General features: G+C 37.8%; 1 protein-coding gene across 2 annotated transcripts in view; it reads right to left on the bottom strand.

Moving 5' to 3' along the window:
- The window catches only part of Fkbp14 (peptidyl-prolyl cis-trans isomerase Fkb14), a 58,790-nt gene that overhangs the window by 3,578 nt on the left and 27,511 nt on the right, over nt 1-27,701 (bottom strand). Inside the window, exons 2-4 of one of the 2 annotated variants that reach the window (XM_083121978.1) lie at nt 23,310-23,473; nt 6,830-6,942; nt 5,257-5,268 (exon numbers count right to left, since the gene is read on the bottom strand). In XM_083121978.1, coding sequence (XP_082978104.1) covers nt 5,257-5,268; nt 6,830-6,942; nt 23,310-23,473 — 289 coding nt within the window. The remainder of the gene's footprint in view (nt 1-5,256; nt 5,269-6,829; nt 6,943-23,309; nt 23,474-27,701) is intronic. The other variant, XM_083121979.1, reaches the window with a different exon arrangement.

Genomic DNA, 27,701 nt, shown 5'->3' with positions numbered 1-27,701 from the left:
CTTCCCCAAATGGTAGAACACCCCCCCCTTTATGCCGAATTATTTAATCAAAATATTTTGGTCCGTCAAAATTTGGGGAACAATGTAATACAGACATATTTAAGAAATACATGTTTACTTTAGGTATTGTTTACAATAGAGATATTTACATGTATATTATATATTACTTTGACAGTTATAGCAATAAAATTTTACATAAATGATAATAACTTCTGACGTTGCATAGTTGTTTGAGCAAACTTATCGCTAATTTCCATTTTGTACCACTTTTTAAAATATGAGACTCATAGAATGGAATTAAGGTAGACATTAACCACTCATCAACCATATACGAACGTTGTCGTTTTTAATTTTTGTGTGAAGATATATAGAATTGGTAGCTAAACTATAAAAGTTTGCCCCCCCCAAAAAAAATCCCACGACGCGCCTGTGGCACACCTATAGTGTCAAATGTCAACCTAGCATAACGGTAGAGAGACTGAGCCGTTTAGTGGCGCCGCCACCGTCTAGGAGCGAAAGGAACAACTCAAAGAAATAAGTAGATAGGTCACAGTTTGTACAAATTTATTTCAAGTTGGAACGCATGACCTTCGATTTTTCTTCCGATGGAAAACGCGAGGCTCTTTGTTCTACAAGAAAGAAAAAGTCCCACATATGGCAGGTCAGTAAATTCAAATAATAATTAGTTAATAGCTAATGAAATTATCTTAAATAGTAAGATCTATTCCTTTATCAATTAGACATACCCTTATATACCCAATGCAATATCCATTTCAGGGATTTAGGAAGACATATCATGTATAAAGAGAAATGGCCAACACACCTAATTGGTAAGACGGAAAATCATACGCACCCATTCAATAAATTATTTGAAATACAAAAACAATGGACAGAAAATAAAGCCATAGATCCTAAACACACATTCTTTTATTTTGTATATTGTCAATACATAGACCTGGAATCACGTGCAAAGTCTTTTACCTTCCAACATCCTTTAATTTATCAATTAGACATACCCTTATATACCCAATGCAATATCCATTTCAGGGATTTAGGAAGACATATCATGTATAAAGAGAAATGGCCAACACACCTAATCATATATACTGATGGATCCAAAGACCGCCTAGGTGTGGGTTGTGCTTATTTCATTCCAGATCAAAATATAAACAAACAATTCCGTTTACCACCTGACACTTCTATTTTCACCTATTTTCACTGCAGAAAGTTATGCAATATATAAAGCTCTCACATACGCTATCCATAATAATTACACAAAAATTCTCATCATAACAGATGCTTTAAGCGTATTAATGGCGCTGAGTTCCTCATATCCTCAGATTTGTAAACATCCTTTATTCATCATACTTATAATCCAACAAACTCAGTATGCTAATGGAAGAAATATCAACGTCCAGTTTAGTTACGTAAAGGCTCACCAAGTAAACACGGGAAATGAACGTGTGGACACATATGCCAAAGCCGCTCGATCATCGGAATCTACCTCACTTGCGAGACTTCCATACACGGACCTTCTTCCAAGAGTTAAATATAAACTTCAAGATAAATGGAAACAGTGGTGTACAGAACAATTTCAATCCACGGGCAACACATATAAATGGTTTGCAGAACATTCACAAAACAAACCTTGGTACTACCCATATAATTTTCCAAGATCAGTTATTACTTTTATAATACGTCTACGTACAGGTCATGTTCGCACTAATGATCATTTATCACGACTACATATTACAACAAAACAAGCCTGCGCATGTGGAGAAGATAATCAAGATGCTACACATCTCTTTTTACAATGTCCCAATTTCGACAGAGAACGAGATAAATTATATAGTGGTTTACGTCGAAATAGAATTCCATTCCCTACATCTCTTACTGCCCTGCTCACGGACCCTACTCCTCCCACCATATGGCTTCTTTATGGATATGCAAGAAGATGTAATTTGACGATCTAACAAACAGTATAAATAAATATCAATAGATGTTTTTTTTTCATTCTTGTGAAATATAAGTGAATAGCGAACTAAATACTTAAAAAAAAAAAAAAAAACTCAGGAAGATGACTAAAATCGACTACCAGTTGATAGGGTCAGAAAAAGAAGAAGAAGAAGATTCATTTCCGTATCGAAGTAAAATTTCATTGTAAATATTTTTACACAACATTGTTAAAAGTTTGAAGAACAAATGATGAACTTAAATGTGACTGGCTCTATGATTCCCACAAGAACTCTATGAACGAGATACATTTATAATGAGTTACATCTATCTAAGAACTATGTAACAACAGCGTGGTTTGAAACAACTCGGTAGGTAGTTCTGTGGACGTGTCCTATCGAGGCCTCCGAGATACTTATACTTACTTCTGTAAGGGCCTCACACCAGCTTCCGTGACGTCACAGGATTAGTCAAGTATAGTCCATTTACAACATTTAACAAAGTGGATTTTAAGAGTATAATATTTAGTTTCCTGAGTGAATAGTCCTTTCTTATTCGTTCAGAACGTTGCTTTCACCTGAAGAACGTTTCAAATGTTATATGACATTGGAAAATACGTAAATATCATTGATAAAAGTAAAATCCAATCTTTACCGTTCTTCATAAATTACCTTTATTACCAATGGAAAAAAGGCGATATAGATAAAATGTCATCCTACATTTGGAACTTACTGTAAGTTCGTAAAGAATTATCGTCGTTAGTATATAATTGCTATTAAATTGCTGTGGAATGAGAATCCAAGTTATGTAGGCAAGATAATTTTGTAAAAATTTACGTACAGATGGTTGAAGAAAGAGCCTGTAAAATTAGAATTTCGTATTAAATAAGCTTTCCAACTTTCGAAACTCAATTCCCGTGTGTAATTTGATATATGTTAAATTTTCTAGAAATCTGATAAATATTTGGATGCACAAGTTGGTTGGTTGGTTGTAAGTTACATTTTTTAAAATCATTGTTCGCATCAAAATCTTACATGCAAGCAAAGAGAGAAAGTGTACAAATGCTAATACAACAAACGTACTACGAACCTAGAGGCTAAGAACACAAATCTTAAATGACCTAACAGTAATTCAAGCCTATGAAAAGGGATTTGCGACCACACGGAAAATGAAACTCGTTGAGAATATTATTGCAACTTGCAAACAACTTACTTTAATTAAGAAGTCCAAAGCAATCAGCAACAGGACACAATAAAACCTCACAATTATATCCCGTTTCGGTAAACAAGCTAGATAATGGTAAAAACCAAGATACAAGTTATTTTTCATTCCTAACGACGACAATTTACTTCTGACTGTACCTGAACATGTACTGAAATCGTGCCATGCAATATTCGCTGACATGTAATTTGATAATTATATTTTCCCCTTGTACTTGTGATATTTAGAACAGGTTGAGATAATATCTCGCTCTCCTACTTTTCCACAGAGCATAAATGTAAATAAAGCAAATGTGTTATATGAAATCACAATGACTGACTATGCAAATGTACCGTACTAATCGTTATTCTTTAGGATAGTAAATTTTCACTTTAGCAACCTCTCTACAACTTGTCTATATTTAAAAAAAAAAACTTAAATGTTGGTGCACGTTTTTATATAGTTAGCTAACTATATCGCAATAATAAAAACGATCTTCCCGTTTTTGACAGAAATAATCTACAAAGGGAAAATATAACATCGATTACTGAGTAAAAAGGTACAAAATTATCCACGTTGTATTTATGAAATAGGCTAATAAAATTGAACAAAGTCGTAAAATTCTATTGATGTATATTATAGTGACTCTTGCAATTTGAACTGCACAATTTCAGACAACGTATGAGCAATAATACGGGCATATAAATAACAACATTTTTTCGTGTTAAATAAAGGAGTATTATAGTTACAAGGTCGGCATCCATGTAATTAATATTACCGTTCAGCTCTGTTCACAAATTCTTAAATGCCGTATACTTCGAACTGATTCAACACAGACTTTTTTACTAACATATACTTAAATGTTGTACTACATACTAACGCATAAATTAACTTGTACCTGATCAGGAGACAACTATGTTTAGACACACGACTAATCTTTTGACGTTATCAGGTTGCGGCCCGTGTACGGAGTATACACGAAGTATACACATCTCGGAGGCCCCGGTCCTATCCATGGGTTACATGTACAGTTAACGGCAAAGATAATGGTAGGCAAATTGTCCATCGTTATTTTCATTAATTTTTAATCTACTCCTGTGTTGTTTTAAGGAGTAAAATTATGTTGGAGCGAAATAGATATTGTTCTCTGCTTATCGATGTCTTCATTTCATTCCACTATCATCATATTATGCAATACAAACCGAATAAAAATGGTGATGGACAATTCGCTTATGGTTTCTTTTGCCGTTGGGTGTACTAGAAAGTAAGTTCCAGATACTGGTTTATTCTTTGTGAGTGCATAGCGATATTCCCAGTAAATAGTTATCTTGTTGTGGTCAACAATGAAGAATATAATTTAATTATGCAATTAATTTAACATACGGTGACAACTTACGTTAAATTACCATTGGAAAGTCTTCACTCCGTAAGAACAAAATATATTTGTATCCTCGTGAAAATTCCAACCTGCCACAGATTAGAAGTATCGAACACGAAAGCAGTGTTATAACTCCAAGCCCTTTCTATTTTCTGTTGTTTGGATTCCTGTCATTTCGGGTGCCTATCAATTCGTGTCAGCCTCTTTGATTTATTTTTTCGGGTTCCTATCTTTTCGATTACCTGTCTTTTGGAGGGGGGGACTTGAAGATCGTAGAACGAAAATGCTGGGTTGTGTATTATTGGGTGATTAAATCTGTAAAACTTTTGTCTTATGAATCACAATTATCACCTAATATTGTACTTGCCTGTTTCCTCTATATTTGATAAAATAACACTATCAAAGATACAGACTTGAAAACTTGCGTATCAAGTAAAATATCCCTTCAACCTCATGCAGATGCATATTAATTCGTTTCATTTTATTGTAGAAAAGTCAACACTGCCTTAATTTCACCGATTGCTAACACAACAATTACTTAGATGGATTAAGTTATTTCATGACGTACAACATTTTTGTAGGAATCAAAGGAGTAAGTGTTTTAGTAATAATAACAGCTATATGGAACAGTTACACATGCCGAACAATAGTATTTCGATATGTGAAGAAAGGGATATTTTATAGCCCAGCCTCATTCAAGAGCAAGTTAAAAAAATGATGCTTACCCAGTCAACCATCTGAAAAGAAAGAAATCGTTTAAACGTTTACAGTGCATGCCACTACTTAATAGTCTTATCAACATTTGCATATCATTACTGACAATTAGCTTTGATAATATACAAATTGGTATTAATCTATGTTAGTGAAAGCAGCACACAATTTTGCACACTGGAAGTGATTGCATGAATGTATTAAATGTGCATATTAATATTGATCCAGTTCCTATAAGTAGTGGAGTTAGAGTACATAGCAGTTGCCATTGTACAAAGCACTCGCTTTTCATAAAATTAATAACTTTGTCACTTTCTTGCAACAATTTGGTGGTTACTTTACTGAAATTATATTTTGGTTTGAAGAATGTTCCACATATTGCTATTGCAAGAACAAAAAGGAACTACACATCTCTTTCATTTTTACTGACATTGTTTTCATCTTAGTGGTGCGTTCAACAATAATGGATGCAGTGACAGGAGGAAAAGGTATAGGGGATAACCATGGCTACCATATCATGTTGCAATTCTATATACCGTGTTGATTTTCATTAGGCCCTTTGTTTTTTTATTTACCAGTGTTTAGATGCGCATTATAATTTCACCATTTTTAAAGGTATGTACCTGTATATACATACATGAAGGGTGCAGAAGTATTCACGATAGGATTATATACGTGTTAAAAATTCACTAGAATGAATTAGCTCCAAAAGTACGCAAGTCGTTTACTTTCTAAAAAAGCTAGTTTCAGCACACTGCCCCAAATTTTTGAATTGTATCATTTTCTTCATTAGAGCGCTGACTATATATTTAGAATTTGTGTGGATTGCTTCAGCTGTTGTCTAGATATCTCGGTGCAGCAAAACTAGTTTCTATCTGGAATAACTAAACAATATCTATCTCCATAGATACTTCCGATTATCCTAGAGGAAATACCAAATAAAACTATTTCATAATTTAGATTGTTAGCATCAGTGACCTGTCTAGAAATTTCCTTAGGCGATCATTCCTTTTTTGGCAACTCCTAATGACGTGCCAGAGTATTTGGATCAGGGGTAGACGAAATATTTTAAAGTAATTGATTGTGGTGGCTGATAAAGTTCACTTTTCTGTTTTCATGTATATTTCTCTACATACTAATTTATTTCATCATCTTTTTCTCTTCAATTCTCTATTCTGCTCTATCCCTTTATATAATTTTCTCTATTTGTCTGCCACATATTCTTACTATTTCTTCCCTGTATCCCTTTTGGTAGGTGACTGTTGTCTCGTCATAAATTAATCTGAAATTTTCTATGTAATCTATTATGGTGGACTAAAAATATTTCGTGGTGGGCAAAAGCCTACTGTTGCCTACACGGTAGCGACGCACCTGCGTAACCCTTTATTTTCCCACCTTTTCTTACACTAGAGAAGCAAGTAAGGGGAAAGAGTGCGAAAAATTGCTTTGCTAGGCTGATATCAGTTGCTAAATGAAATTGCAACGTCAATAAAGAGTCAAAAATGCTACATTTTGGTAAATTACATGCGAAGTATTATAATTAATTATTATACACCAGTCTAATACTATTATTTAATAAATGATTACCTCTTCTCTGGAGAGCAACATATCTGAATCCGAGTCTATCTCCTTGAACACGTTGACCGCTGGGGGAGCGTTTCCAATGTTGAGAAGCTCCACCTCAAAAGTAAGCGTGGCACCTGGGAAGAAACAAGAGACCCGCTTAGTTGCATTAATCTTCCGCTTCATAGATTATTTCTCTTAATAAGTAGTCTTACTTCTAGGGATTGTACCTAGAGCACCGCTTAGACCCTCGGAGTCTTGGTCTCGTCTGATTCGAGACTGGCGAAATAGCTAAAAGGTAAGAAAACTTTCGCTTCGGTTAAGGATATGCTGAAGGCAATTTGGTGGTAACGTTTCGATAACAGATGGCAGCACCGATAACGTAGTGCCGGGTTGCCAGAACTACGTGCAAATATAATCAAGGTAGAGGCACACATGTTGGTCCAATCAGGGTATTGAGGCATGACGTCGCGTTAGTTAGTGTGCTTTTTAAAAGTGCACAGCGTAAATGACTATAATGAGATTAGTTAGATGCTTTTATTAGAAAAAGAACCAATGCGAAGTAATAATATGTGAAAAACTCTCCACGAAAAATCGTGGACCTCTACTCTTGTGTTATACTTTGTGATTATAATTTAGTCTAGCTATTGAAAGTATGGTTAGATGATTTACATGAACTTTTCCAAGCGCTATATTGAACCCATTTCATTGGTTAAACCATTGTAATTAATTTAATTGGGATTAATTACAGTAAATAATCAATGACGCACGTTCACAACCACCCCCAAAATAGATGCATAAATTGTACTTAAAACAGTAGTGTATATTAGGCGTTTCAAAGTAGTACTTAGTAGGTATTCTCTTTTTTTATCAATCGAATATCAGTTTTTGACATATTTTGACAATTTTTTGTCTGTGTTTTAGCGTTTAGCGATGTTTTTAGTACAATTTTCACTGCAAAATTTTTTTCCCCACTCGTACTTGGTAGGTATATCACGATCTTACGTGATACAACTTAACCTATTTTTTTTTGTTACGATTTTTTAATTTTTTTTACGATCCTAAGTGATATAACTTAACCTATCATTTTTTTTTATTTACGCACCGAACTAACCTACAAGGGACTCTGTTTGTTTTAATATTTCAGTATTTTAAGGTTTTCACAAATTTTATATAATTTAGAATGTGTTGGATGTTGATTTTTTTTTTTTAGTATGTGGCAATTTTTGTTACGAATATTTTAAAACTGTTCCGTCACCCTCTCGTTCTTCACGTCGTGGACGAAGGACTTCTCTGCGATCAGGATGACGCTGCACAGAGTATCGGCAGGCAGTGCATCGTGGAACTCGCAGACGATCTTGATGTTGGTGCGATCGTTGATAGGGGTAAAAAGACAGTTCTACGCCAGAAAATGATGCGTTTTTTGCAACCTTAACGGAAAATATCGTAAAGGCAAACGCGAAAGTGATAAGATAACCCCACTTCCGGTCGCTATTTTGGATTTCCGAAAATAGGTTCTATTCACATTTTACTCACGTATAGGCGTACGTGATGAATCACCAAACAGATTTTTTCTAAGTCTTACCGTTTCCAAGATAACCCCACTTCCGGTCGCTATTTTGGATTTCCGAACATAGGTTCTATTCACATTTTACTCACGTATAGGCGTACGTGATGAATCACCAAACATATTTTTTCTAAGTCTTACCGTTTCCAAGACAACCCCACTTCCGGTCGCTATTTTGGATTTCCGAGCATAGGTTCTATTCATACTTTTTCTCACATATAGGTGTACATGACGAATCCGCAAACAGATTTTACCTAAGTCTTACCGTTTCCAAGATAACCCCACTTCCGGTCGCTATTTTGGATTTCCGAGCATAGGTTCTATTCATACTTTTTCTCACGTATAGGCGTACATGACGAATCCGCAAACAGATTTTTCCTAAGTCTTACCGTTTCCAAGATAACCTCACTTCCGGTCGCTATTTTCGATTTCCGAACATAGGTTCTATTCATACTTTTTCTCACGTATAGGTGTACATGATGAATCCCCAAACAGATTTTACCTAAGTCTTACCGTTTCCAAGATAATCCCACTTCCGGTCGCTATTTTGGATTTCCGATCATAGGTTCTATTCATACTTTTTCTAACATATAGGTGTACATGATGAATCACCAAACAGATTTTTTCTAAGTCATGAATTGGAGGGTCTATGAAAACCTGTATTAATTCTCGTAAGAGAACAGAAAAAAAAACAAAAAAAAACCAATACTGTGGTTATTACAACAAATAGTCTTCTTCAACCCCTATCCAAGAAACCAAAAAATCATCGTCCTAACTAGAACCATGTAACTATCTGCCATCTGTTAGATGTTTTGTGAACCAAGTGGTGCTTTGTTTGTGTGTAAAAAAAAATGCAATGCTTTTTGCACTTGGTTATCATCACCTAACATGTTATTAATTGTTTTTTAAAATTAATTACAACTGAAAACTAATAATTAATATTATCTAAAGTTACTAATTAATATTATACAAGTAATTGATATATTTTTTTTGTTCTTGTTGCTAGTGTTGGGTAATTATAGTTGTTGCAAAATATTAGCTCTCGCGTATGACAGTTTCTGAGTTTTGTTGGGTATATATAGACGAATCGAAATTTTACTTGTTATGTTAAATTGTATGTTAGGGTACATGGTAGGAGAAATCATTGTATATTAGAGCGCTCTTTCAATGATTTGCCTATAACTGCATACAGGCAGCCTTAAATTTAGCATAAAATATCCTGATCCTGTTTCTTCTAGCATATGCGACGTTTGTTGTGGTGGCCTCATTGGGGGAAATGTGATTCTCCCATGATGTCATCTGACTTACTAGCATATGCGATACGAAGAACAGGTGTGTATGTGGCTTACTAGGATTAGGCTCATGGTAATGAGGTCCTAGTAGCTGAAACGTTGTCGGGGTATTTTGCAAAAAAATTTCTTAAACAGTTAACAAATATAATATATATATATTTTTTTAAATTCAGACATTAGATGGATTTTACAAATGTATTTAAAAAAAATAGGTTAGGTAATTGTGGCTTCTACAGCTCGCCAAGCAGGGTGCTCTTGCATAAGCTCTTATCAGTCTCTAAGTCAGCAACAAGCAACCTGCGCTAGAGGTAGATGCTCTTGACATTATGAAAAATAAAAGCTTGAGTAAATTTAGCTAGTTTTCGAGAATTTTTTTTGTGTGTGTTTTTCTGATTAGTTAAAAAATACGTAATGTGATGACTCATATCTTCTGATTGCGCGACAAGTTATTACGTAACATTGTGATGACTCATATCTAATACCCTTCGTTGTATTAACTATAAGGGAGTAAACTATTACACAACATATTGCAACAAGTTATGACGTAATGTGATGAGTCATATCTAACGTGGCGTCTTCTGATTGGTTAATTATTACAGGTGTTTTCAATACGGTCCGCGCTTTTATTATATAAGACGGCATACACTGCAGATCAGTCAGTCTCGTGAGAGCAGCCGAAGAGTACGGACGTCCTGTTGCAACGCTCCTCGTTTTTGTAAAAAAAATAGGTATTTAACTTTTTTTTGAAGCTACATACCATCTATTATTTCAAGTTCAAAGGTGTTTCACGTGGTTTTTCATAGTAATTTCGACCAGATTGAATTTTGACGTGATCGTGCATTTTCTATTTCACCTCAAGAAATTCTATATAAATAACATACCTGAAAATTGTATCGCTATATACTAGATTTTTTGATTTCTGTGATTTTCGAAAAAGCAATGGCATCCACCACCAGTTTCAATCGTAAAAATGATAAAACTGAATGTGTTACTTGTGGGAAGCTAATCTCAAGGAACAATTTATCGGTACACAGGGCAAGATGTAGCGAAACAGGTTCGAGAATTAATCGTTCCTTACCTTCTAAGCCTTGTGCTCGATGCGGAAAGATGATCAGCATTACAAATTTAAGTAAACACCTCAAAATTTGCAAACCATCGACCGAACAAGGAACAGTGAAAAGAAAAATCGATGATTTAGGAACCGAAGCTTCCACTTCCAAGCAAATTAAATTATCTAATAAACGCAAACCAATTAGATCTGCGTTCAACGACCAACTCCAGGATTTTTCAATTAAGTCAGAACCAGGCCGTGACATTCTAAGTTTCTTGGACGAAACGAAAACATCTGTACTAAATATTTTGAAAGATAAACTTGAAAACAACTCTATAAAAGTATACGTTGTTCTGTTTTCTGAATACGAGAAAGTTGATGGCACAACGAGTATTTTTTATCATCGTACAAAAAACCAGACTCTTTATTTGGCGGACGTCGAAAATTTAGACAACTTCTATTATAAAGTTTCCAACGAGCTGGTTAAGAAACATGACGATTTCGAGGCTAAAGGGTCGGGATGGTCTCTGTGTGGAAGTCCTCACACGTTAACCGTTTACGTGAACCGATTCTCGCCTCTTCGTGCTTCCAGCTACGTTCCTCTTCCACCGAACATTCAACACAAGAGGGCTGTGTTAAATATACAGAACAGCGATAACAAGTGTTTTTTTTGGTGTGTGTTGGCTGCACAGCATCCTGTTCATTGGTCAAATAATCCAGAACAGGTTTCTCATTACAAGCAATACGAGTCCGAGTTTGAAAGTGTAATGTCTGGCATCGAATACCCGGTGACATTGTCGGATATAACAAAGTTCGAAAATCGTGCAGGAAAACGCATCGCTATTAATGTATATTCCTTCTCGTCAGATAAATATCTCGTGCATCCCGTCAGGATAAGCAATGTCGACGATGACGATGCTCGTGTGATTAATCTTCTTCTCATTTCAAACGAGGATGTTCATCACTACACGCTAATTCGTTCTCTATCACGTTTGGTCAAAAGTCAAACAACCAAGCATGAACATTGCATCGAAGTTTGCCCGAGATGCCTAACCACGTTCGACGATCAAAAACAACTCAATTATCGAAATTACACCGGACGTCAAATTGCTATCGATAAACTTGCCGAACATAAAATTTATTGCGGTAACAACAGACCGGCTAGAATGTTGATGCCCGAAACGAACGAAGTCGAAGAATTCAAAATGCACAAGGCATTGTTAGAACATCCCGCAATCATCGTCGCAGATTTCGAGGCGTTCCTCAAACCACTCTCCTACTGCGAACCGGATCCTGAAATTTCCTCCACAACGCCGTACCAGCTTCATCAACCTAATAGTTTCGGCTATGTTGTTGTGCGACGTGATAAAATAAATGATGCATATATATACCGCGGGCCAAATGTAATCGAACACTTCCTGGAAAAAATGGTGGAGGAGGTTGAGGTAATTGGTAGCGTACTGCTTACATCAAAACCGATGGCACCTTTAACTGAAAATGAACTTCAAAATTACAATTCCACTGAGGTGTGTCCGGTATGTGATCAAAGTTTCACTGATGAGAACAAAAAAATATTCCACCACGATCATTTCAGCGGAAACTACATAGGTGGAATTTGCAACACGTGCAATCTTAAAATCCAGAAACCTAAATTCATCCCCATATTCTTTCACAACGGAAGCGGATATGATTTTCACCACCTGGTGAGACATCTTGGCTACGATCCGAAACGTATAGGTGTCTTGGCCGAGAATGAAGAACGCTACATTAGTCTCAGCAAGCAAGTGTCGATTCCGGGAACGAAAAATACAATCGAGATGCGCTTCCTGGATTCGTATAGATTTCTCTCTGCAAGTCTGGATGCATTAGCGAACAAACTCACCGACGATCAATTTAAAATAACTAGAGCTAGTTTTCCCAACGTAGACATAGAACTCGTTAGACGTAAAGGGGTTTATCCTTACGAATACGTTAGTGATGGTTCTAAATTTAACGACGACGCTCTCCCACCTCCAAGAGAATTTTACAGCAGACTCAGAGAGAAAGGAATCACGGACGAAGAATACCAACACGCGCAACTCATGTGGGAGAAATTAGAATGTAGGACACTTGGAGACTACCACGATGCATACTTAAAATTAGACGTGACGATACTCGCGGATGTTTTTCAAGCGTTCAGGAAAACGGCAACGAATATTTATAAATTAGATCCAGCGTATTTCTACAGTCTACCGGGATTAGCGTGGTCGGCAATGTTATTCCAGACAAAGGTCAAGCTGGAACTGATATCGGACGTTGACATGTTGCTATTTATCGAAAGAGGGATACGAGGTGGAATGGTGCAATGCGTACAGAGACATGCAAAAGCTAATAACGTACACATGAAAGAAGATTACGATTCAAATCGAGCATCGAATTACATCTTCTACGCCGACGTTAATAATCTCTACGGACATGCCATGGTTCAGAAACTTCCTTACGGGGGATTCGAATGGTTAGATTCCACTTCGATAGACATTATTCATTTCGACGATAGCGAGTGTGGTTTCTTCGCAGAGGTAGATCTCCAATTCTCCGACCACCTGCACGACACGTTTTCGGATTTGCCTCCGACTCCCGAAATCAAATGTCCACCCGACTCGGTTCAAGACAAGCTTTTGTTAACATTGGACCCTAAACAGAGATACGTCGTCCACTACAAGAATCTCCGGTTTTTGATTGGGAAGGGTGTTCAGATAGTAAATGTTAGAAGAATACTAAAGTTTAAACATTCCACGTGGTTAAGACCTTACATAGAAACTAACACGCAACATAGAACAGCTGCCACTTCCGATTTAGACAAGGACTTCTTTAAATTAATGAACAATGCGGTGTACGGAAAGACCATGGAGAATGTTAGGAAGCACGTAGACGTGAAATTAATTTCCGATAAGAATAAATGTCGGAAGTGGATAGCCGATCCTAGATTCAAGTCGAGAAAAATTTACAACGAGAATTTGGCACTTTTCAATCTAGATATAAAATTGATGAAATTCAGAAAACCAATTTACGTTGGCGCAACGGTTCTCGACTTGTCGAAACTTTACATGTTTGAATTTCATTATGACGTGATGAAACCCTTCTACAATGATAAAATGTCACTTTTGTACACGGACACCGACAGCTTCATTTACAGCATACAAACACCTAACCTCTACGAAGACATAAAAAATCCTTCCATGCTTGAGTATTTCGATACTTCTGCGTATCCTCAACCCAACAGATTTGGAATTCCATCTCGTAACAAAAAAGTCCTAGGTAAACTGAAAGATGAATGTAACGGTGATATTATTGTCGAGTTCGCGGGTTTGCGTTCGAAGATGTATGCCATGAGAACATTTAGTAGCGTCACGAAGAAAGCAAAAGGTGTGGGCAAGAATACGGTGGAGAACAAACTCACCTTCTACGATTACATCGATTGCCTTTACTCACAATCGACGATACCAAGTATAGAACAAAGAATCCAAAGTGTAGACCACGTGATTACAACAAACGAAGTTAGGAAAGTAGCATTAGATCCGCATGACGATAAAAGATGTATTTTGTCTTGTGGAATCCACACGTTGCCTTGGGGACACTATCGTTTAGAAATTAGCAAAAATTGTAGGCAATGCAAATGAAAAAAAATGAACTTAAATAACTATAACTAAAATAAAAAAAAAACTTTAACTATCTCACATACACAATAAATAACTAGCAAGGACAATGAATCACTTTGGTTTCCGAAAGCAAACAATGGAGACTGTACACCGCACGGCAGATCATGAATTTCTACCTTCCATGTTATCTAAACTCAACGCCCTGTTGATCAATCAATTTTCGGAACGCTGCTCTTCTTGCTGGAACAGTGACGATTTCGGATTCGCGACGATCGACATGACGAGGAAACCCAACGACGGAAAATACAGAAACAAAATCAACGACTTTCTAAACGTTGCAACGTTCAAAAACCGGAGATTCTTGTAGTGGACGACGTATCTCTGTTTAGGGTCCAATGTTAACAAAAGCTTGTCTTGAACCGAGTCGGGTGGACATTTGATTTCGGGAGTCGGAGGCAAATCCGAAAACGTGTCGTGCAGGTGGTCGGAGAATTGGAGATCTACCTCTGCGAAGAAACCACACTCGCTATCGTCGAAATGAATAATGTCTATCGAAGTGGAATCTAACCATTCGAATCCCCCGTAAGGAAGTTTCTGAACCATGGCATGTCCGTAGAGATTATTAACGTCGGCGTAGAAGATGTAATTCGATGCTCGATTTGAATCGTAATCTTCTTTCATGTGTACGTTATTAGCTTTTGCATGTCTCTGTACGCATTGCACCATTCCACCTCGTATCCCTCTTTCGATAAATAGCAACATGTCAACGTCCGATATCAGTTCCAGCTTGACCTTTGTCTGGAATAACATTGCCGACCACGCTAATCCCGGTAGACTGTAGAAATACGCTGGATCTAATTTATAAATATTCGTTGCCGTTTTCCTGAACGCTTGAAAAACATCCGCGAGTATCGTCACGTCTAATTTTAAGTATGCATCGTGGTAGTCTCCAAGTGTCCTACATTCTAATTTCTCCCACATGAGTTGCGCGTGTTGGTATTCTTCGTCCGTGATTCCTTTCTCTCTGAGTCTGCTGTAAAATTCTCTTGGAGGTGGGAGAGCGTCGTCGTTAAATTTAGAACCATCACTAACGTATTCGTAAGGATAAACCCCTTTACGTCTAACGAGTTCTATGTCTACGTTGGGAAAACTAGCTCTAGTTATTTTAAATTGATCGTCGGTGAGTTTGTTCGCTAATGCATCCAGACTTGCAGAGAGAAATCTATACGAATCCAGGAAGCGCATCTCGATTGTATTTTTCGTTCCCGGAATCGACACTTGCTTGCTGAGACTAATGTAGCGTTCTTCATTCTCGGCCAAGACACCTATACGTTTCGGATCGTAGCCAAGATGTCTCACCAGGTGGTGAAAATCATATCCGCTTCCGTTGTGAAAGAATATGGGGATGAATTTAGGTTTCTGGATTTTAAGATTGCACGTGTTGCAAATTCCACCTATGTAGTTTCCGCTGAAATGATCGTGGTGGAATATTTTTTTGTTCTCATCAGTGAAACTTTGATCACATACCGGACACACCTCAGTGGAATTGTAATTTTGAAGTTCATTTTCAGTTAAAGGTGCCATCGGTTTTGATGTAAGCAGTACGCTACCAATTACCTCAACCTCCTCCACCATTTTTTCCAGGAAGTGTTCGATTACATTTGGCCCGCGGTATATATATGCATCATTTATTTTATCACGTCGCACAACAACATAGCCGAAACTATTAGGTTGATGAAGCTGGTACGGCGTTGTGGAGGAAATTTCAGGATCCGGTTCGCAGTAGGAGAGTGGTTTGAGGAACGCCTCGAAATCTGCGACGATGATTGCGGGATGTTCTAACAATGCCTTGTGCATTTTGAATTCTTCGACTTCGTTCGTTTCGGGCATCAACATTCTAGCCGGTCTGTTGTTACCGCAATAAATTTTATGTTCGGCAAGTTTATCGATAGCAATTTGACGTCCGGTGTAATTTCGATAATTGAGTTGTTTTTGATCGTCGAACGTGGTTAGGCATCTCGGGCAAACTTCGATGCAATGTTCATGCTTGGTTGTTTGACTTTTGACCAAACGTGATAGAGAACGAATTAGCGTGTAGTGATGAACATCCTCGTTTGAAATAAGAAGAAGATTAATCACACGAGCATCGTCATCGTCGACATTGCTTATCCTGACGGGATGCACGAGATATTTATCTGACGAGAAGGAATATACATTAATAGCGATGCGTTTTCCTGCACGATTTTCGAACTTTGTTATATCCGACAATGTCACCGGGTATTCGATGCCAGACATTACACTTTCAAACTCGGACTCGTATTGCTTGTAATGAGAAACCTGTTCTGGATTATTTGACCAATGAACAGGATGCTGTGCAGCCAACACACACCAAAAAAAACACTTGTTATCGCTGTTCTGTATATTTAACACAGCCCTCTTGTGTTGAATGTTCGGTGGAAGAGGAACGTAGCTGGAAGCACGAAGAGGCGAGAATCGGTTCACGTAAACGGTTAACGTGTGAGGACTTCCACACAGAGACCATCCCGACCCTTTAGCCTCGAAATCGTCATGTTTCTTAACCAGCTCGTTGGAAACTTTATAATAGAAGTTGTCTAAATTTTCGACGTCCGCCAAATGAAGAGTCTGGTTTTTTGTACGATGATAAAAAATACTCGTTGTGCCATCAACTTTCTCGTATTCAGAAAACAGAACAACGTATACTTTTATAGAGTTGTTTTCAAGTTTATCTTTCAAAATATTTAGTACAGATGTTTTCGTTTCGTCCAGGAAACTTAGAATGTCACGGCCTGGTTCTGACTTAATTGAAAAATCCTGGAGTGGGTCGTTGAACGCAGATCTAATTGGTTTGCGTTTATTAGATAATTTAATTTGCTTGGAAGTGGAAGCTTCGGTTCCTAAATCATCGATTTTTCTTTTCACTGTTCCTTGTTCGGTCGATGGTTTGCAAATTTTGAGGTGTTTACTTAAATTTGTAATGCTGATCATCTTTCCGCATCGAGCACAAGGCTTAGAAGGTAAGGAACGATTAATTCTCGAACCTGTTTCGCTACATCTTGCCCTGTGTACCGATAAATTGTTCCTTGAGATTAGCTTCCCACAAGTAACACATTCAGTTTTATCATTTTTACGATTGAAACTGGTGGTGGATGCCATTGCTTTTTCGAAAATCACAGAAATCAAAAAGTCTAGTATATAGCGATACAATTTTCAGGTATGTTATTTATATAGAATTTCTTGAGGTGAAATAGAAAATGCACGATCACGTCAAAATTCAATCTGGTCGAAATTACTATGAAAAACCACGTGAAACACCTTTGAACTTGAAATAATAGATGGTATGTAGCTTCAAAAAAAGTTAAATACCTATTTTTTTTACAAAAACGAGGAGCGTTGCAACAGGACGTCCGTACTCTTCGGCTGCTCTCACGAGACTGACTGATCTGCAGTGTATGCCGTCTTATATAATAAAAGCGCGGACCGTATTGAAAACACCTGTAATAATTAACCAATCAGAAGACGCCACGTTAGATATGACTCATCACATTACGTCATAACTTGTTGCAATATGTTGTGTAATAGTTTACTCCCTTATAGTTAATACAACGAAGGGTATTAGATATGAGTCATCACAATGTTACGTAATAACTTGTCGCGCAATCAGAAGATATGAGTCATCACATTACGTATTTTTTAACTAATCAGAAAAACACACACAAAAAAAATTCTCGAAAACTAGCTAAATTTACTCAAGCTTTTATTTTTCATAATGTCAAGAGCATCTACCTCTAGCGCAGGTTGCTTGTTGCTGACTTAGAGACTGATAAGAGCTTATGCAAGAGCACCCTGCTTGGCGAGCTGTAGAAGCCACAATTACCTAACCTATTTTTTTTAAATATATTTGTAAAATCCATCTAATGTCTGAATTTAAAAAAAAATATATATATTATATTTGTTAACTGTTTAAGAAATTTTTTTGCAAAATACCCCGACAACGTTTCAGCTACTAGGACCTCATTACCATGAGCCTAATCCTAGTAAGCCACATACACACCTGTTCTTCGTATCGCATATGCTAGTAAGTCAGATGACATCATGGGAGAATCACATTTCCCCCAATGAGGCCACCACAACAAACGTCGCATATGCTAGAAGAAACAGGATCAGGATATTTTATGCTAAATTTAAGGCTGCCTGTATGCAGTTATAGGCAAATCATTGAAAGAGCGCTCTAATATACAATGATTTCTCCTACCATGTACCCTAACATACAATTTAACATAACAAGTAAAATTTCGATTCGTCTATATATACCCAACAAAACTCAGAAACTGTCATACGCGAGAGCTAATATTTTGCAACAACTATAATTACCCAACACTAGCAACAAGAACAAAAAAAATATATCAATTACTTGTATAATATTAATTAGTAACTTTAGATAATATTAATTATTAGTTTTCAGTTGTAATTAATTTTAAAAAACAATTAATAACATGTTAGGTGATGATAACCAAGTGCAAAAAGCATTGCATTTTTTTTTACACACAAACAAAGCACCACTTGGTTCACAAAACATCTAACAGATGGCAGATAGTTACATGGTTCTAGTTAGGACGATGATTTTTTGGTTTCTTGGATAGGGGTTGAAGAAGACTATTTGTTGTAATAACCACAGTATTGGTTTTTTTTGTTTTTTTTTTCTGTTCTCTTACGAGAATTAATACAGGTTTTTATAGACCCTCCAATTCATGACTTAGAAAAAATCTGTTTGGTGATTCATCATGTACACCTATATGTTAGAAAAAGTATGAATAGAACCTATGATCGGAAATCCAAAATAGCGACCGGAAGTGGGATTATCTTGGAAACGGTAAGACTTAGGTAAAATCTGTTTGGGGATTCATCATGTACACCTATACGTGAGAAAAAGTATGAATAGAACCTATGTTCGGAAATCGAAAATAGCGACCGGAAGTGAGGTTATCTTGGAAACGGTAAGACTTAGGAAAAATCTGTTTGCGGATTCGTCATGTACGCCTATACGTGAGAAAAAGTATGAATAGAACCTATGCTCGGAAATCCAAAATAGCGACCGGAAGTGGGGTTATCTTGGAAACGGTAAGACTTAGGTAAAATCTGTTTGCGGATTCGTCATGTACACCTATATGTGAGAAAAAGTATGAATAGAACCTATGCTCGGAAATCCAAAATAGCGACCGGAAGTGGGGTTGTCTTGGAAACGGTAAGACTTAGAAAAAATATGTTTGGTGATTCATCACGTACGCCTATACGTGAGTAAAATGTGAATAGAACCTATGTTCGGAAATCCAAAATAGCGACCGGAAGTGGGGTTATCTTGGAAACGGTAAGACTTAGAAAGAATCTGTTTGGTGATTCATCACGTACGCCTATACGTGAGTAAAATGTGAATAGAACCTATTTTCGGAAATCCAAAATAGCGACCGGAAGTGGGGTTATCTTATCACTTTCGCGTTTGCCTTTACGATATTTTCCGTTAAGGTTGCAAAAAACGCATCATTTTCTGGCGTAGAACTGTCTTTTTACCCCTATCAACGATCGCACCAACATCAAGATCGTCTGCGAGTTCCACGATGCACTGCCTGCCGATACTCTGTGCAGCGTCATCCTGATCGCAGAGAAGTCCTTCGTCCACGACGTGAAGAACGAGAGGGTGACGGAACAGTTTTAAAATATTCGTAACAAAAATTGCCACATACTAAAAAAAAAAATCAACATCCAACACATTTTAAATTATATAAAATTTGTGAAAACCTTAAAATACTGAAATATTAAAACAAACAGAGTCCCTTGTAGGTTAGTTCGGTGCGTAAATAAAAAAAAAATGATAGGTTAAGTTATATCACTTAGGATCGTAAAAAAAATTAAAAAATCGTAACAAAAAAAAAATAGGTTAAGTTGTATCACGTAAGATCGTGATATACCTACCAAGTACGAGTGGGGAAAAAAATTTTGCAGTGAAAATTGTACTAAAAACATCGCTAAACGCTAAAACACAGACAAAAAATTGTCAAAATATGTCAAAAACTGATATTCGATTGATAAAAAAAGAGAATACCTACTAAGTACTACTTTGAAACGCCTAATATACACTACTTAAAACCTAAGTCATCCTAAAAATAATAACAAGAAAATAATAATTATATAAAAATGTCAATAATACTAATGATAATAGATAGTAGCACAATTAAGTCGCATTTAGCATAATTTAAGAGAATAATCAGGACTTTTCCAGATCGGGATGCTGGCAACGCTGAGGGTTTGAGCTTCGTAGCATGTTACGCTAACCACTCCCCCGCAGAGGAAAGAGAGGAGGTTGGAAATCGCACTGGAGACTGCATAGAGGGCGCACGAAGAAATTCACCACGCAAGGAAAAAAGGGGGCCAAAAAGCAAGGAAAGAAAGTAAGAAGTGCACACAAGAGAGAAGGACAAGAAGAAAAAAAAGACTAACGCTACGAAGGTGGAAAATGTCTGACTCTCTTGTAATGAAAACATGCAAGGGAATAAAATATCGTTGTCTGGGGAAAACGAAGGCGGAGAAAGGATATATACGCAGAGGTGGAACCGTCCTTGCATTCTTCAGATTCTTAGTGTTACGCTGCAGATAATAGTATCTTACGAAGGTAAACGACTTGCTCCAGGAAAAATGGGCGTGTCCAGATAAATAATAAATGACTCCAAAAAAGGTTGGAAATAATGCGCGCGGAGCCACCATATTTACTTATATATTTATTGAATACCTGATGTACACGTCTCAGTATTCAGACGGGGCGGAAATGAAATCAAAGAACTTGTGAAAATTTTCATGTACTGCAGGATAGACGAGTCCATTTTATCGACGTTGCCTTTTTCCTGCTTTGTAGGTTGAACGTGACGATGGTGATGAATAGATGAAACTGATAGCGGAACGCTCACGAAGAAACGGAGTGCCCAGGTTGGAAAATGAAACTTTGAACATTCCGTGGCAAAATAGTGAACGGCAACTGGACCTCATAGGGATGCTTTCGTTTTCGGTCTCTACAGGTCTTTTTTTTCGTCTCTTTTGTAAATGATTGCAGGGCCTGATGTAGGTCTTAAGTTCGTAGGCCGTCATTGGGCGGCCCTGGCTTAGTATAAATTTATGTCCTGAAAACTGCTTCAGAATAAATTATCTTTCCTGTAAACTGCTTTGGGATAAGGTTATCTGTCCTGAAAACTGCTTTGGGATAAATTATCTTTCATGAAAACTGCTTTCGAATAAATTATCTTCCCTGTAAACTGCTTTGGGATAAATTTATCTGTCCTGAAAATTTCTGAAAACTGCTTTGGGATAAATTAGCTTTCCTGTAAACTGCTTTGGGATAAATTATCTGTCCTGAAAACTGCTTTGGGATAAATTATCTTTCCTGTAAACTGCTTTGGGATAAATTTATGTCCTGAAAACTGCTTTGGGATAAATTATCTTTCCTGAAAACTGCTTTCGAATAAATTATCTTTCCTGTAAACTGTTTTGAGATAAATTTATCTGTCCTGAAAATTCCTGAAAACTGCTTTGGGATAAATTATCTTTTCTGTAAACTGCTTTGGGATAAATTTATCTGTCCTGAAAATTGCTTTGGGATAAATTATCTTTCCTGAAAACTGCTTTCGGATAAATTATCTTTCCTGAAATCTGATTTAGGATAAATTTTCTTCTATGAAACATTATCTTTTCTCAAAATGTGGATTTCTTTTAACCATTGCTTCAAATCGATTAAATGTCAAAAGATGAGAACCTGTAGTGAGTTGCGGGTTGTGAAAGTGTATATACATTTTAGGACACCCTGTATGGCCATGATGTCTTGCATGTACAGTTAATGAAATTTGATATTTGTGTGGACGGAGTAGATGTGTAATGAATGTACACCTCAGGACAAACTTGAAGAGTCTTGCCAGCACGTCGAAAAGGCAGTGGTGGTCGGTCGGTGGAGAATTAATTCACTTCCCTACGGAAAGTTCAAAATGGGGCACGGGGCGGCTGAAATAAAAAAAAACAAATGTAGCAACACCCTAAACCTAGCGTTCTCTATCCACCTATTGTGCCCGACCCTGTGGCCGAGTTAGTCGGCCCCTGTGGCGGAGTGGTTAGCACATCGCGCTACAACGCAAGGGGTCCCGGGTTCGAATCCTGGCTCGGACATGGATGTCTGTGATTGTCTGTCCTGGAAAGTCCTGAAGTTGAAAAATGAATGAAATGATATGAGTGAATGAAGTGTGATTGGGGAAGCTTCCGCATAAAAAAAAGCGGTTAGCACATCGCGCTGCGACGCCAAGGGTCCCGGGTTCGAATCCCGGTCGGGCTTGGTTGTTTGTGAATGTCCATTCATCAATTTCATCATTTCATCACTCATCCCCATCTTCGCAAATTAGCCAAGTGGCACAAAACGCGAAGTAAAATAAACGAAATCAATCAATCAATCTATCCACCTATTGCGTGTGAAGTAGGGGAGATACTGTTCACAGTTTCAGATCATTTCCAGGACAAAAGTTTTACCTGGATTTAAGTTTGTGTTAGTTGTATTACTCGTGTCATCTGCAAGGTACAAAATACATACGCCTTTTGTAATTTACCTCTGTTGTAAGGCAATTAACACACAACATGGCAAAACACACTCACACTGGCAATGGTGATAAAATGGGCATCATTCTTTTCTCTCTCTTCCTCCTGTTTATTTTCATTTCCCCTTCCATTCTTTTCCTTTTATTTCCTTTTCTTCTTCTATTGCACTTTCCTTTCCTTTCTCCTCATTCTTTTAATGATTTCATTTACTTCCCTCTTCCTATATTTCTCTTTTTCTTTTAACAAAATGACAACACACACTGGCGTCTGGCACCTATGTAACACGCTCCAACTTTTGAACCTTGAGAGAACGTACCTCCTGGAATGAGATTTCCTGCTCCCCTGTCTCCGTAAGCGAGGTCGGGCGGGATGACCAGCTTCCTCTTCTCGCCCACGCACATGTCCACGAGGCCTTGGTCCCAGCCCTTGATCACTTGGCCCACGCCCAGCTGGAACGTGAAGGGCTGGTCGCGGTCGTGGCTGCAAAGACAAAGGCATATATGTGAGTAAGGCAATCATAATATTAACATTTGATCACTAAAGCATCTACTCGTCTGGGCAATCATTGTTCAGTGATCAATATTGGGCGATAATCACTGAACAACAATTGTTCAGTGATCATTGTTGGACGATAGTTGTTCAGTGATCATTGTTGGACGATAATCATTGTTCATTGATCATTGTTGGGCGGTAATCATTGAGCTATCAATGTTTAGTGATCATTATTGGGCGACAATCACTGAACAACCATTGTTCAGTGATCATTGTTGGGCGATAATCATTGTCCATCCATCATTGTTGTTTGGCAATATCACTGAACAATGATCATTGTTGATAATTCATTCAGTGATAATTGTTGAGGGAAGATCATTGAGCGACCATTGTTCAGTAATCATCGGCAAGCAACAATAACGTCCAATAATCCCCTTTCAGTCAGGATGTGAAGGACAAACGCTTTACATAACAGCAAAAACCATTCGACATGCCAAAGACTTATTCCAACTTCTTCCAGGTTTTTCCTAACTGCGTGCAAGCGTCGGACTGGATTACGTCAACTTCCGTCATCTGCGCCTTTGGGGGGGAAATCCCAGTGGAGAACCTCTCGGGATGTAGAAAGGTTGGTGAAAGTGGCATACTTTCACCGACAATCAAGGAAAACGAATGAGTACTTTTCGACACCGCAAAGAAAGTACAGGCTTCGGGTTTCAACTGTTACCAAAGCGTTTAACCTTTGATTTGAGCTGGGTGGTTGAGGAGACCTGTATTTCATAGCTGCCACCTATTTAGTTCAAGGTTTACTGCCTCCCCCATAGCGTATTTTAATCAAGGCTACACCGAAAATCACAAAAATAGCTAAAAACCATCCATTTCAAGCAACATGTCTGTTATTAATTACTACTAGTCTAGTAGAATATCGTTAGATTGAAAAGTAAAGTTGCGTCGTGCCTTGCAGGCACATAGGGTCTCATAATCACGGTCTAGGCAAGGTAATGTGATCAGCACTACCCTCCGGCCGACTTTATACACCACTGTTAGAGGCTGGGTGAACCCCAGAGTCGATTTATGTAGGACAAGAGCGGAAAAATTCCGATGGATCATCAACTCCCGAGGATAGAACCCAAGTCTTGTGTAGAATTCTACTCCCTAACGAGTATTTTAAACGTCAGTTAGTTAAACTGACTTTCCCTTCTTCGCTCTTTCAATTTTATTTAACCTATTATGATATGATTTTCTTATTTTTCGCCGGAATTCGAACGCACGACGTCGCACTGCGCTGACCACTTCCAACACGGCAGCTCCTTGAAACCTTGCTTTTCTTCACACTAAATTCACGTGAGAAAATACTAGAATTAACCACAGCTGTTTCTTTGTCTTATAATTGGTACAAAAAAACAGTCTTGGATAAGTCTTACGTTTTTCAGTGTGAACGGAATACACCATAAAGACAAGGAAGGTTACAGACCAAAAATTACAATGACAAGAAGTAGAAAGAAACCACGTAAGAGTATTAAAGAGAGTGAGATAGAGATGAGAACACATCGATACACCACACGAGAGGCATATGAATATGTAATGCTAGATATCAATGAATAATTTAACAAAATATGCCGGAGGAGGAATACCGCTGGGGCATATTTATTCATGAAATTGTGAGAACCAACGGTGCCATGCTACAGGCCTGCCATCTTTTGTCGAAAAGTGTCCGCACAAGGAGCAGCTCGTGTGCTGGTTGTGGCGCGGAAGGGTGTGCGTGCGGGTTCTGTAAAATGTACGATAACTTCGTGAAACTGCTGCCTGAAATGCACGAAACTCCTCGCAGTTTGTTTCTCGTCGGAACGAACTGCGGGGCTGAAAATATTGTCTTCGAGGTAGAAAGACACATTCTTGACTTCGCACGCTGCGATGTCTGTCTGTCTTATCTATCTACAGGGCGTTTTCCTAAGTCCTTTTCGGTTGGGAGGGGGGGGGGTACTTCTCTTTAACACAAACCCAGACACGCACACATAACATACATAGATGAGATGTCGCCATAGGTAGGTTCTAGCCATCGATTTGTTATATCACATGTGGTCTTCGTTCGTCTCTGGCGACATCTATGGGCAGTTCACCAAACTATTTGCTTCCCAATGTCAAATTGTGTCTTTACTGTCACGCTAGATGGCAGGCTGCAAAGGGGATAGCGAGGCTAGGTGGATATACCGATGCATTTGAAAAGTGTTCTAGCCCATCGTGACCAGAGGCGACGCCCTGGTAATCGCCCGGCCCTTAATGTGTTCCCCCCTTGAGTAGCGCCAAAACCATATTTCTGATTATACAAGAGTGCCTGTTTGATTTTGTTTTTAAATTTAGGTTTGTGTAGACAATAATTAATTGAAGTTACTGCTGCATAACATAATAAATAAATTGCAAAATCATGTAGTGATTGATTCGTATATTATGGGATAGGCAATTTCAGCCCGTCACGTAATACGGGCATAAACCCCTTAACTAAAACAAAATTTTGGGCAGGCCCATAAAAATAAAATAAAATGACTGTTAAGAACTTCCGTACTCATTTTTTAAAACTAATTCATTCATATACTATACTAAAGGGAACTAAAATATCCTTACCTATTAATAGCTGAGCCTGTAAAGGGGCACTGAGTACACAGAAGGACAATACACAGCCCTATAGATAGAGGATTGCACTGGCAGAAGGTTCAGACGCCAGAGCCTCGTTGGCCTGCAAGAAGCAGTTCCCGGGATGTACTACGTCTACGTGGAAGTGAGGTTGACTGTTGGGTGCCTTAACAGGTCACCCCTTGTAGCAATTTAAGCTAAGATATTACTGTTATTTTGATAACATTATACAGGTAAGTATTAAATAAATACATACAAAAAGAAAGTGTTCTTTAACAGCATTTGAAGTATTTAGAAAAAGGATATTATATTTCGTAATTAAAACCGACACGGGGGCAGGGTAACAGGGGGAAGTGAAAAGTTTGTGGTTACATGGCGTCAAGTAGGGGGTGCCAAAACACCTAGCATGGGAGAAAATTTTATTTTCAGCCGCTTGAGTTGAGGGGTTTACGCACTAGCGATTTCGCCGGCAACGGGAATGATTCCAGCCGTTACACGGGCACGCGTTCGAGCGGCACAAGATGTTTCCAGGAGGTTGAACCCCTAACCCCCCCCCCCCTCGGAACGCCCTTGCAAGCATGTTTTCACACTGACATAACTACAACCAACTGGTCCACGTGTAAGACCGTAAGCCAATGATCGTGCTCAACGTCTGCTTCAGCTAATGCCCTTACTGCTCGAATTCCTGTCTTTCAACCGCCAACGTGCTTCATGACCCAATTCGATCCGCAGCACGGACCTGGAAAACAATGCCACATGCTACACTCTTAATACACCGTCTAAGGACAGACAGAGGGTAATATCTACGTTCAGGATCAACTTGGATTCATGATTATCCATTCTCCTTTTGTTACTTAAAAACTCCACGCTTCTTTTCTGATTATTGCAGTTCTTTTATTCACAACTACATTAGCACATACGAATGCAAAGGTGGTTATGTGGTTTTATTCTCAGATAAGCTTAATTGTCTTTCAAACTCTGTAACTGTGTGCACGTTTATAATCTCAATTCTCACATGCAGAAAAGAAGAAGAAGAAGAAATTTAACAATTAGTATGCTGTTTTCTTGTTAAGCAACGACTTGTTGAAAACAATTGAAGGTAGATAGTAAGAATAATTTGTGTACTTCGAATCACATAAAACGAAACAGACGTTAATGTATTTCTTTAGATCTAATTAACAATTATATCCAGAGAACTGTGTTATGATTTGGAACTACAGTACATGTATATATGCTATTTTATTTGCTGTGAAACAGAACGATGATTGACCAAGAATAGTGTAAATGTCCAAGCCTCGACTGTGGTTCCACTGGGGATTAGATTATATGAAATGGATGATATTCAACGGAGGTAGTGATTGCTGCTACAACTGTTTTAAGCATTGCCATTGGCTGGTAGCTTTGTAGAGTCTGTGGAATGCGTTCGTTCTTAGTAGGGAGCGGAAGTTGATGACCTAAAATATATATATAGGTATATGACGTATAGAATGTCCTAAAAAATGGGAAAAAATGACGTAAAAATGCAAAAAATGACCATTAAATTTGTTACTTTCAGGTTAAAAATTGAAATGAAAAGGAAATTAAACAA

Source organism: Lepisma saccharinum, chromosome 5 (assembly GCF_977018435.1).
Source record: "Lepisma saccharinum chromosome 5, izLepSacc3.1, whole genome shotgun sequence".
In the NCBI taxonomy this organism is placed as follows: domain Eukaryota; kingdom Metazoa; phylum Arthropoda; class Insecta; order Zygentoma; family Lepismatidae; genus Lepisma; species Lepisma saccharinum.
The sequence above is the reverse complement of the archived record's forward strand: the minus strand, read 5'-3'. Positions and strand labels throughout refer to the sequence as shown.